Raw genomic sequence first — 13,075 nt, forward strand, 5'->3', positions numbered from 1 at the left:
AGTGTTTCACTCTTGGTAAGTCCATCTCCAATTTTTAACAATGTTCCCTCATCCTCGACTCTTCAGCCAGCCAAAATAGCTTCTCTCTATCGACCCTGTCTGTTCCTCTGACAATCTTGAAAACTTGTATCAAATCACCCCTTAATCTTCCAAATTCCAGGGACTACAACTCTAGTTTATGAAATCTCTTCTTGAAGCTTAACTCTTGAAGTCTCGGTTCTATTCTTGTAAATCTACACCATACCTCATCTAACGTGTGGCATGCCAGTGACATTATCCAGAGCTGGTGATTGATCCAAAGCTACAGTCTGCTGATGAAACACATCCGAGTCGACATGCTAAGCAGAATTCTATGTTAAATATCATGGCTTTAAAGTTGGCAGCATATATTCTATTTTCTCAAAGCCTTGACGGAGTTATAGTTCAAATGTCATTGCATGTTGATATTTTATGCTTATGCGGCTGAAACAATTGGCATGTGTTTGTGCCCAGCGTGACGTAGTGAAGCAACCAAAGGTGAGATGCGGAGAATTTCTTTCTATATTGTTCGACTGTGGAATGTGTCACCTGAAAGGTTGGTGGAAGGAGATTGAAGAGCAACTTTCAGAAGGAAATTGGGTGTGTGCTTGCAAAGGAAGAAGTTGCGGGGCTCTGGGGAAAGGGGAGCATTGTGAGGGTAATTGAGTTGCTCTTTCAAAGTACTGGTACTGGCACAATAGTCTGAACAGCCCCCTTCTGTGTTGGGCAATTCCATGGGCAGAAGTTTATGGCCCCGTTTTGGTGGGGATGGGGCTGTAAAATGCGGCGAGACATTCTAAACCCCATTGACTTCAGCGGGAACGTAAAATCCCTCTGCTGGAAAATTCTGCCCTTTGATTCAAGACCAATATCTTCTTCCTTAGGTGTAGTGCCAAAGACTGTTCACAATATTTTAGGTGTGGTTTAACCAGGGTTTTGTACAGCTGAAGAATGACTTCTACCCTATCCTTTCTCGCCCTCTGGATATGAATTTGATTAGCCTTTTTGTTTATTTTCTGTACTTGCTCATGACATTTGATAAATGTTGGATCAAGAACCTCATAAAAGGCTGGTTAACAAATGTGAGGCCCAATAAAAATATTGGCTTAAGGACAGAAAACAGTGAATCACATGAAATGGCTACTTTTCAGACTGGTAGACAGTGGTGTTCTCCAAGGATCAGTGTTGGGACCGGAGCAGGGAATGGGCTACAGAAGGGGAAGGGGTCCGGAGGAGGGAATGTCCAGGTGAACGCACAAGGTGGAGGTCTGATGGGTCCATGACTGCCTCCTGGGGAGCAAACCGAGGGTGGGCGTGATATGAGGGAATAGTGAAAATGACCAAGGGCAGAGTGAGGCAGTAGGGTGGGAGGGTGAGGGTTTGACGGTAACGGTAGAAGGGACGGCGAGGGTGGTCGGTGGCAGACACGGATCCTGAGGGTGGGAAGGAGGAGGTCGAGGAGGTGAATGTGGATGGGAGTGGGATTTTCAGGAAGGAAAAAAATATGCATGTTCAACTGGAAGGAAAAGGATTGTGGCTGATAGGTCATGGAGGGGAGGTGGAAGGTGATGCTGGGAGAGCGACAGTGAATGGGTGACTGGGGGAAGGGAAAATGTGGTGGAATGCATGAGAAACTGAATCCAGACCATGCTGTCCAAATCAAAAGTGAAACGACAGTCATGGTGGGTAAGGTCAGGTGCTGCATGGGAGTGTGATCATTGGGTGGGTGGAGATGCAGCTCAGCTCAGAAGGACAACTGGAAGTGAACCCCAGCAGGCAGCATTGAAAATACTCAGGGAAGATATGCTGAACCTTTACAAAGCTCTGGTTAGGCTACATCTGACATAACGCATTCGGTTCTAATCAATACACTTTAGCAAAGACGCGAGGGCCTTTGAGATGGTAAAAAGGAGAGTTACCAGAATGCTTCCATGGATGGGGGGATTTTAGCTTCAAGGTTGGTTTGGAAGGGTTGGGGACGTTCTCCTTGGAGTAAAGGAGATTAAGGGGAAATTTGATAGAGGCGCATAAGATTGTGACAAGCTTAGATAAGATAGACAAAGAGAACCTGTCCCCACTGGTTAATGGTTAAAGGACAGGGGACACAGATATAAGGTTTTGGGCAAGAGATGCAAGTAGGATATGAGGAAGGACATTTTGACGAGGGTGGTGGAAGCAGAGACGATTGATGATTTCAAAAGAAAATTGGATGGATATTTAAAAGGAATAAACTTGCAGGGCTTTCGAGATAGAGCAGGGGAATGAGACTGACTGGCCTGCTCCTTGGAGAACTGGCATGGACTGGATGGGCCGACTAGCCACCTTCTGTGCTGTAAGTTACTCTATGACTCTACCTGTGTAATGGACCACCCAAAGTCTCATTGGATCTTCACACGTTTCCACCCTTTTTGTGACCGCTTGCTTTCCAGCCCTAGTCTATCTCTCTCCTTCTCCCTCCTCTCACCTGCCTTTCCTCCCAGCGTTTTTTCTTTCTTTGCTTTCTCCCATCCCATTGCCATTTATTTTATCTCTCCACCTTGTGTTTCTCAGGTAGCGTTTGCCTAACTCTATCTTAATTCTTTCCCTGCCAATCTTTTGGTTTCCCTATCTCTCTTTCTCCCTCTTCTTACCCTCCTTTTCCCGTCTTTCTCCCCATTAGCTGTGGAGCTCTCCCCTTTACCTATGTACACTCAGCCGTGAAAGGGTTAAGAAACTGCCACTGTAGATTTCTGTGCTTCAGCGCTTTACCACTGTACAAACGTTACATGTAAATTTACTTTGATGTCAGGCGGACTGCTGTGAAACAACAGTTTCAAATACTTCAGAAGAGAAACAGTTTGAGTTGATAATTCCAAGAACAATAGCCTGAAGGTGAGCGGTTGACTGAAGGAAACATGGTTTACGACAACTTGTCTTCATCGGTTGCCTTTGTCAAAATATTTTTGCTTAATCTTCGTACTGAGTGCGGCGCCCAGGGCAATTATTGCACACACTGACGTCAGCACAAAATCCACATCTACCAGGTCCCCAGTAATCAACTCCTGGATGATATGTAAGCCGGATTATATTGTTTAAAGGTGTCATGTGGCCATCTTGATTGTTGTTTACCATCACACAGTTGGTTATAATTCCATAATACAGTCTCTCTACACTTCTGGAGGCTGACACACAACAGCACAGCACGGAGGGAGCACAGCGTTGTCAGAGGTGCCACAGGCTGAGTCTTCGCCTTCCCTCTCAACTGGGCATAACAACTCCATGACATTACTCCAAGGAGAGGAGAGTCCTCCCAATTTCCACCTGACTTTTATTGCTCAACCAATGCCAGCAGAACAGATTAACCGGCCATTCGTTTCAATTCCTGTTTTTTTGGACCCTGCCTTGGGCAGATTGGACCCTGTTTTCCCTTCTAACAACAACGACCACGTTCCAAATGTGATGCAGTTAGCCCTGCTCTCCTGGCCAGCCTCCGTCTTTAAACTTGAGTTCATCCAAAATTTTCCATGCCCCATATTCTAGCTCGGACAAAGCCCTCGCACACATCGGGCAGAATTTAATGTAATGTAGGTGACGGGGGTCTCGCCCACTGGCCGGAGAGTTGGCGAGACGCCCGCGTCACCTACTTCCGGGAAGGCCCACTGCATTAAGTCCCAATCAGGCACTACGCTGGGCAGCAGCAAGCATTCCCTGGGTCCAAGTACCGGGAGTGTGGCGGGGGCGGGGGTGCGCGGTGGGGGAATATCCCGCCCACCGAGAGCTGTGGCCAACCAGAAGTCGGCAGCTGTGCCTGCAGGAGCAAGCACCAATGGGGAGCTGGTGACTGCTGCTATGACTGCACCCACCTGAGGCCCAGGATCGTCGATGACCTGGTTCCCCAGGTGAGTGGTGGCAGGAGGGCGCTCACTGGTTGGGGGGTGTCACAGGGGGAGGGGGATCAAAGTAAGGGCAAGGGGAGATGGCTTTCAGTGGACTCCCCCTTCTCGATGCCGGGACCCTCGATCTCAGGCACCCACAGAGGCCAGCAGACAACCCAACAGGGTTTGCTTTTTGGGCTTCTCGCATGGCAAGTCCCCCTCCCACTGGCTGGGTGAATACCAGTGATGGCCGAACAAGGCCCTTGAGTGGGCATTAATTGGTGGTGGGTTGGGAAGGCCATCCACGAGCGTTGCTGCCCGTGACTTAATTAGGGCAGAGGTGGGAAGGTAGCGGGGTACCCCCAGCACCATCCTGCCCGATTAAATGTTCGCTGCCACCAAATTTGCCGCGGGTGGAGCATTAAATTCTGGCTGTCATCCCTGTACTCGCTGGCCTACACTTGCTCCGGATCCGAATGCCTCGATTTTAAAGTTCTCACCCTTGTGTTCTGATCCCTCCACTGCCTCCCCCTGCTTCTGTAATCTTCTTCAACCTTACAGCCCTTCAAGATCTTTTCTACTCCTCCAATTCCGGCCTCAGAAGCATCCCCAAATTCCATTGCCCCACCATCTTTTTGTTTATTTGTTCATGGGATGTGAGTATCACTGTCAATTAGGCCAACGTTTATTGCCCATCCCTAATTGCCCTTGAGAAAGTGGTGGTCTTGCTCAGCTAGTTAAATGTCAATCACATTGCTGTGGAGTCCGGAGCCACGAGTAGGCTAGACTGGGTAAGGACAGCAGATTTCCTTCCCCAGTGAACCGAATGATTTTTAAATGATAATCAAGTAGTTTCATGGTCATCACTAATGAGACTAGCTTTTAATTCCAGATTTATTAATCAACTGAGTTAAATTTCCCCAGTTGCTATGGTGGGATTTGAACATGTGTCTCCAGAAAATTAGTCCAGGCTGCTAGATTATTAGTCCAGTAACATCACCACCATGCTACCACCCCACCATTTGTGGCCATGCTTTCAGATGTCTGGGCGCTATATACTGGAATTCTTTCACTAAATGTCATATCTCTCTACCTCTCCCTCATGCCATCAGATATTTCTTAACACCTCAGAGCCAACCTTTGGCTGATAATGTTTCCGGAAAGCACCTTGGGACGTTTTGGCCTGATCCTAATTCCAATCCTGAAATGCTTCATAAAAATCTACCTGTTTTCATTTAGTGTGCTTACGGTATTGTCCTTAAACAGTCTGGCCTACACGCAACTCCAGTTGTTCCTGACTCTTAACTGCCTCCATGAAACCACTGAGCCTTATGAGGCCACATCATGTTATGGACAATACACGCTGGCCTCTCCAGCGACACCCACATCCTAAATAAATCTACTGACGGAGGTAACATAACAAAAATGGCCAGGTGCCTGACAAGGAACCTGGTGGAGTGGCAGTTTTCTCATGATTGAAGTTCGATGCTCATTCTTGGGACAGAGTAGAGGGGCTTTATTTGTACATTTGTCTATGTTTCACTGGGGATGATTGCTGCTGACGATTTAGAAATGATTCCATTCCCTACCACTAGTGCTTTTTCATGTTAGAGAACTCACACAAACGATTTTGAGAAAAGTAAAGAGGAAATTGAAAATCAAATCACATCTGCGCTCACAATATTGACCCACAAGCTTTCACATGACATTAAATGGTTCTGAAGAGGGTTCCGCTACCTTAATGTAAACCAAATATTCCAATGTTTAAGGGAAGCGAGGCTTGATAATTAAATTATACATTTCAATTTGAAATCAGGTCATGTGCCTGCAGGCTTTGATAGAACAGAAGCCATTAAGACAATTTGCAGTTTGGACAAGCAAGAGGCTCTGTGCACCAGCATACAGGTTAGACAATGAATTCCTCAATTTGAAGGAATGTTCAGTGTGGTGGTGTGTTGCAGTTCATTCAGGGAATCTGAGTTGCTGTGGCAACATGCGACATGTTGTAGTCTGGAGCTATGGATACTGATGCTACAGTCTCCAACTTTCTTTCCATCACATGGCTGACCAGGAGTCTCTCCTGCTCTTACCGCCAGCACTTGGAATGTATTGGAAGGATTTGCTGGTTGATATTCAACTTGTTTGGCCGTGTCATGAACACACTTCCTTGACTATCAAGCCCTGAGGTTTGAACACAGAGCATCTGGCCCAGAGGCAGGGACACTACCCAATGCATCACAGGACCCCTGTGAATATTCATTACCCAGTCTGTATTGAGTGGAACAGTTGGGTGCTACAATTGGCCTCAGTATCATTGGGGAATGGGGCGGGGGAGCTTTGGATGAGTTGCCCTTTTCAGTGGCCCTTTCTGGAATGTGAACATTGAGTAAGAATTCGGCTTGTTTATAATGGTCCCCCAAGGGGAAATAGGTTACACACCGATTCAGTCCTGTCGAACTGAAAAATCAAATGCCAAGGCCTTCCTTAGCTGGTCACTATATTGGTGCCTCACAGTCTGCTCCGGGAAAATCAAATACAGGAGATTACAAAACCGATTTTATTCAGAATTCAGAAAGGGGGCACAAAACTCAACCAAGGCTGTGGTTGACTTCAATATTCTGCTTTTAAGAACAATTCTTAGGATATGGCCATTGCTGGCTAGGGTGGTATTTTTGTTGCCTATTTCTGACCATCCCTTGAGAATGTGGTGCTGGGCCTTTTTGTTGACCCTCTGCAGTTTGTGTGGTTTAGGTGCGTTCATTGTGCTGTTAGAGACAGAGTTCCAGGGTTCTGACCCAACAAGAGTGAAGGAATGGCGATTTATGTCCAGGATGGGAGGGTTTGTGGTTTGGAGTGGAACTTGTGGGTGGTGGTATTCCCTTGCATCTGCCGTCCTTGTCATTCCAGGTGGTAGAGGTCACAGATTTGGGAAGTGCTGTCAAAGAAGCCTTGGAGAGTTGTTGCAGTGCATCTTGAAGCTAATACATATAGCTGCCATGATGCACCCAATGGTGGAAGGATTAGATTTTTAAGGTCATTTGATCTCATCCAAAACTCTTCTGATCCTGTTCTTACTCATGCCAAATCTCTTTTGTCTATAACACCTGTGCTTACTGACATACATTTCTCCCAGTCAAGCAATGCCTTAAAATTATCTTCCTTGTTTTCAAATCCCTCCTTTGCCTTGCAACCCCCATCTCTGTTACTCCTTCCAGTCCCACAACCTTCCAGGATATCTGCAGCCAACTAATTCTGGCCTTTTGAGGATCGCCAATTTTAATTACGCAGCCGTTGACAGCCAAGTCTATAGCAGCCAAGGCCTGAAGCTTTGGAATTTCTTCCCTAAACCTCTCTACCTCTCTTTCCTCCTGTAGGACACTCCTTAAAACCTACCTCTTTTAACAAGGGTATATTTGAGCAGATGGCAAGCAGTTTGTTAAATCAGTGACATAGATTGTTTGAAAATGCTCCTGTGGAGTGCTTTGGGACAGTTTGGTAGGTAAAGGCACTATACAAATACAAGTCGTTGTTAAGCTAATGGTTACATGTGTTTATTCTGCCTAGCCCTTTCAGATTTTTACTTGTGATTGCTGTTACACTGTCCTCAGTGAGATGTGATGATCACATCAGGGGGATTGACTGAGAGGAGTTCCTATGCCCACGGTGTGTAGGAGCTGCATTGACATGATCAGATCTAGTAATTAACACAGGGTGGTTCAGCAGATCCTGTAATTTCAGCTGTGCGTACAAGCTAATTCAGCTGTGTCACACCATGGGGCACTGTGCAAGCTCAGTGACGCTATCAGTGTTCTCTGTTCAAAGATATGCTCACAGCTAAGAGGAAAAAGACAGAAACATCAGAGTGTTTAATATTAGCCAAAGTGATCTTTTTAATTGTGAGGTTCTGTGTGTAATATATAATTTAGTCCACATGTTCCTCAAGGTAGTTTACTAGGCCTAACCATCTTCAGCTGCTTCATCATCTTCCCTCCATCATCAGATTGAAGTGGGGATGTTCATTGATGATTGCACCATTTTCATCAACACCCTGGGGATTACCACTGACCAGAAACTGAATTGGACCAGCCATATGAATATTGTGGCTACAAGAGCAGGTCAGAGGCTTGCAACTCTGTGGAGGCTAACTCACCTGCTGACTCCCCAAAGCCTATCCACCATTTACAAGGCACAAATCAGGAGTGTGTTGGAATACTCCCCACCTGCATGGATGAGTGCAGCTCCCACAACACTCAAGGAGCTCAACACCATCCAGGGCAAAGCAGCCCGCTTGATCGGCACCCCATCCACAGACATTCACTCCCTCCACCACCAACGCACAGTGGTAGCAGAGTGTACCATGTACAAGATACATGGCAGCAACTCGCCAGGTTCTTTCAACAGAACCACCCAAACCCGTAACCTCCACCCATCTAGAAGGACAAAGGCAGCAGGTACATGGGAACAGCACCACTGGAAGTTCCTTTCCAAGCTACCCGCCATCCTGAATTGGAAATATGTCGTCGCTCCTTCTCTGTCGCTGGGTCAAAATCCTGGAACTCCCTTCCTAACAGCACTGTGGCTGTACCTTCACCACATGGACTGCAGCTTCTCAGGGGCTATTGGGAATGGGCACTAAATGCCGGCCTGGCCAGCAGCACACATGAACAAATTTAAAACAACAGAATTTACAACACAGGGAATGAGTTAAGTTTCCCTGCTGGCTTGTGAAGCCGAGTAGAATGATTGGTGTGTGGCTGATCCATCACGTTAGGTGAGCACAAACTGGGCACTGGGAAGGGTACTCCATTGGTATAGGACCCTCAAGGATCTGAGATTGGGATGGGATAGATATGAGCCAGTGATCCGTTTTCGATTTGCTGCCAGTGACTTCTGAGAGCAGGTGCGGTGTTTTTCTTTAATTCGTTCTCGGGATGTGGGTCTCACTGGCAAGGTTGAGATTCATTCTCCACCCAGTAGCTTGATAGAAAGAAAGGAAACTTGCATTCTTATAGTGCCTTTCATAACCTCAGGATGTCCTGTAGCGCATTACAGCCAATGAAGGACTTCTGAAGTGTTTTCCGGTGTCGGCCATTCAGAAAAACATCCCGTCCACTTGCTTCTTCTCGCACAGAGTGAGAAAGCAACCAGCTGCACTGGTCTCAGTCTATCAGTATGCTTCAGCCCCTAGACATTGTCCGGGAGCCACTCTGTCAGCAAGCCTGAAAGCACAAATGCAGATCTGGTCACCAAACATCTCCATTGTGCGTACCTGTCACTTCAACTTCCCCTCACCCATTCACAGTGTGACTTTATCCATGTTGCCCTTCTAAAAAGCCTCACTGAAGAAACAATAAACAAACTAGGAAAATAGGAACAGATGTTGGCCATTCAGCCCCTCAAACCTGTTCTGCCATTTTATTAGCTCATTCTATTACCTCAGTTAGATTTACTCACCTTTGCTGCACATCCTTTAATACCATTACTAGCCAAAAAAAGCTATCAATCTCAGTCTTGACGATTTCAAATGTCTGCAGGGACATTCCTAGATGTGGAATGAAGAAATGCTTCCTAGTTTCACTGCTGAATGGCTTCGCTCTATTTATAAGTTTACGTCCCCTTGTTTCCTCCACTAAAAGAAAGAGCTTCTCTGCATCCACACTTTATCATTTTAAACACCTCAATTACACTGCTCCTCAATCTTCTGTGGTCAAGGGAGTACAAGCCTGGATCATGGAACTTCTTCTTCATAATTGAACTTCTTAAGCCCTGCTTTCATCCTGGTAAATCTACACTGTAGCTCCCTAGGGCCAATATATCGTTCCTGGGGTGCTCAGAACTGAGCGCAGTGCTCCAGCTGGAGTCTGATCCGGGCTCCACTCAACTGAAACATCCCTCCACTTTATATTTCAGTCCCCTTGAGATAAAGGCCAAACATTCTATTAGCCTTCTCGATTGCTTTTTGTACCTCTGCCTGTAACATAAACCTTTTTTCTCCCTTTCATATGCGCAATTCACTTCGGGAGTCTTCTGTTGTTGCTCAAACCGAGGATATTTTTGGTAATGAATTATCCATTCTTTTCTCCGCAGGGTTTTCCTACGTGCCATCAACCAGTATGCAGAGACGTTGAATAATATGTTTTTGAACAGCATGAGCTTTGAGCTCCAGGTATGTTCAGTTGGAACAAATAGCTTCACAGAAGCAGTGAGGGGGAATACACATTGGACACTAGGATTACACAGAACAGGCCTGTCAGCAAGTTTACCTACTGCCCACTAATTAAACAGGCGGTGTTGTCTGGTAAATTGCTGGCAAGGTTTTTTTTTAACTTTTTTTTTGTGTGTGTGAGTTTTATCCTAATCAGGGTTGGTGCAAAGAAATGGAAATCTTTGCATTTCAAGCACCCAGTGCTCGTAGCAAGTGCTTCCAGGTCAGGGGTAGGACATAATAAATAGGAGCAGGCCCCTCGAGCTTGCTCCAGTGAGTACAGGCCCAACTTTCTCAACCTTCCCTCATAAAGAACACTTCATTCCAGGAATCAACCTCACCAATCTGCACCCGTATACCAGAACACATGTAGCATCAGCCATCGCAAACCATCCTCACTCACCAGTGTGCCAGTTGTACAGACTTTTTAAACTTTTCTTTGCAAGCACTCCCAAGAACTGTCTGCCTCGAAAATCACTGCAGTGATGCTGCTGTTTTAAGAATAGGAAAAATAGCATTAGATCCAACAAGCCCATCCTTCTTTAATAAACCTTAACCCCCTAACTTGGCATGGTGGTAGAGGTTTACTGCCTCTGGGTTAGAAAGCTCTGGGTTCAAGTCCCAGTTCAGGACTTGATGGCCATGGAATAATATGGCCAAATGGGTCAATTTAATATAAATCCTTCCAGTCCACCTGATAGCAGGACAGTTTCCTGGTCAGCCACACTGCAGAAGGTAACGACAAACCAAGCATAATCATGGACCAATCCAATGGAAGTCTAATACCTCTTAGGGCATAGTACCTGAGGGAGGCGGGTTCCCTAACCACCCATATTCTCACCACTTCTTCCTATCTTTGGAAATGTACCTAGTTGTCTGTTTAAACCATTTATGTCATTCACTTCATTAGCTTTTCCACAACTTTATTTGTTTAAGATGAGAAAACTGCTGCAAGTTTTGGTCTTCCAGCTCGAAATTCAACTTTGCATCCCCAGTAGTTAATACCTGAAATTCAGTATAAAATATCTGATAGATGCCTTGTATGAATGTGGTGTGAAGCAGCTTCTTTGGAAGAGCAGTGTGTTAATACATGTGTAGAAGTCAAGAGTAAATCCAGATCCTGTGAGTTAGGAGGGAGTGTGAACTTTCCCAGCATCGTGAAGATGGGTTTAGAGCGGTAGGCGCTGGGGAAGCAGCGGAAAACCCTGTCAAGGCCGCTCCCTGAACTGCCCCAGCTCTGGGTGAATTTTCTGAGGGGCAGGCTGCCACTGGAATTGGTAACTTGCTTCTCAGAGATGGACAATCAAGGCAATTATAGACCCGCTTCCAGGCATTGCATGAGTTTCCTGCTGTACTGGAAGCCTGGCAATGTTTTGGAGGCAGGAGGTCCAAGGGTTATCCTAGGCTGAATGTAAAGGTAATATCAGAGGTCCATAAGGGGAAACAGTAACTGAGTGACACTGGACTAGTAAACAAGAAGGCCAGGCTAATGTTCTGGGTACATGGGTTCAAACCCCGTTATGACAGCTGGTGGAATTTAAATTCAATTAATTGCTAAAAATCTGGAATATAAAGCTAGTCTCAGTAATAGTGCCACGAGACTACTTTGGTTGCTGTAAAAACCCACCTGGTTCACTAATGCCCTTTAGGGAAGGAAATCTGCCACCCTTACCCAACCTGGCCTACATGTGACTCCAGACCTGCAGCAACATGGTTAACTGTTAACTGCCCTCTAAAAAAGACTGAATAAGCCATTTGGCTTAAGGATAATTAGGAATGGGCAACTAATGCTGGCCTTGCCAATGATGCCCAATTCTCATGAAAGACTCAAAAAATGCTCAAAAAACAGGATTCACCACAACGGGAACACTCACAGCCCTGGCCTTTTTTAAATTTGTACCTAAATGTGGAGCCTTTCTTGAGCATCTCCATTTTGAGGCATCCTCTCGGTCTCTCCCTTCCTCAACAGCGCTCAACTTTCCCAGTGAGGCTGCCAGCCAGACATTGCTGCAGTCCTTCTCCTTGGGCCTCCTGCATGCCTGTTTCTGCCCACCTTCCATCACTGGACAGCAAACAAGGTAGGCTGCCAATTAAGAGGTCACTTTGCGTAAAAGCACTGCCTAGAAACGCAGGCTCAGGACTCACAAATGGTCCCAATGTTGGGGTCCTGATGCTTACTGGAAAGTCCAGCCCCAGTAAATTGTAACATTTCATTCTTTTGTTTCTGTTTTGTTCCTCAACACAGCTTTGGAACAATTACTTTCACCTCACAGTGGCCTTCCTTACCCAGGAATCCTTGCAACTAGAGAACTTTTCGAATGCCAAGCGCACAGCTATCATATGCAAGTGAGTAGCTTCATTGTAGCTTTATGTTGTCAGTATGCGAAGTCTCAGTTAGACTTCATTTAATTTTATGGGTGGATGGAACCTTAGCAAAACCTCTCCTCCGGGAGCTAAATTAATTAGGGAATGAATGGTGATGAATATTCTACATGGTCCTTGATTTGGTGACCAAATTGTAGACCTTTGTTCCAAGATTTCTCTAGTTGAGCAAAGTGGTGGGAATATGCGAATCAATATAACTGAAAACCACTCGTAACTTTCTTTTTAAAAAAAACTGCTGTTATAACAACCTTGTAAAAATACGAATCAACCAGATATTTAAAGTATCAATAACAGCAACTACAAGCATTTGACATTTCTCTATTTTATGTGAATAAACATTGAACTATTCACGAAATATATCTGAGAGAAAAAAGCTGTCAATAAAGCAGTGTACATCGATTTCAACAGACTAATGGATGCCTGAGTTTTCAGGCAAAAATGCATAATGATACTTTTTTAAAGATTTTACACACATGCCATCATTAAGAAAGGATTAAATAGTTCTATATAGAGCGGATACTGGGTGAATGGGCAAGGAAGTGCTGTGAGTTGTCATGGAGAGTATGAGGGCCATTGGAGGTGGGTGGCAGGCCATGGGTGACGTGGAAGGTGT

The 13,075-nt window shown here is 45.6% G+C and overlaps 1 protein-coding gene across 1 annotated transcript in view; it reads left to right on the forward strand.

Annotated features, from left to right (window-relative positions):
* LOC121278030 (dedicator of cytokinesis protein 2-like) overlaps nt 1-13,075 on the forward strand; it is a 1,199,266-nt gene that overhangs the window by 874,195 nt on the left and 311,996 nt on the right. Inside the window, exons 30-31 of the mRNA XM_041188048.1 lie at nt 9,960-10,038; nt 12,323-12,423. Coding sequence (XP_041043982.1) covers nt 9,960-10,038; nt 12,323-12,423 — 180 coding nt within the window. The remainder of the gene's footprint in view (nt 1-9,959; nt 10,039-12,322; nt 12,424-13,075) is intronic.

This window comes from Carcharodon carcharias, chromosome 1 (assembly GCF_017639515.1).
Source record: "Carcharodon carcharias isolate sCarCar2 chromosome 1, sCarCar2.pri, whole genome shotgun sequence".
Taxonomy (NCBI): Eukaryota; Metazoa; Chordata; class Chondrichthyes; order Lamniformes; family Lamnidae; genus Carcharodon; species Carcharodon carcharias.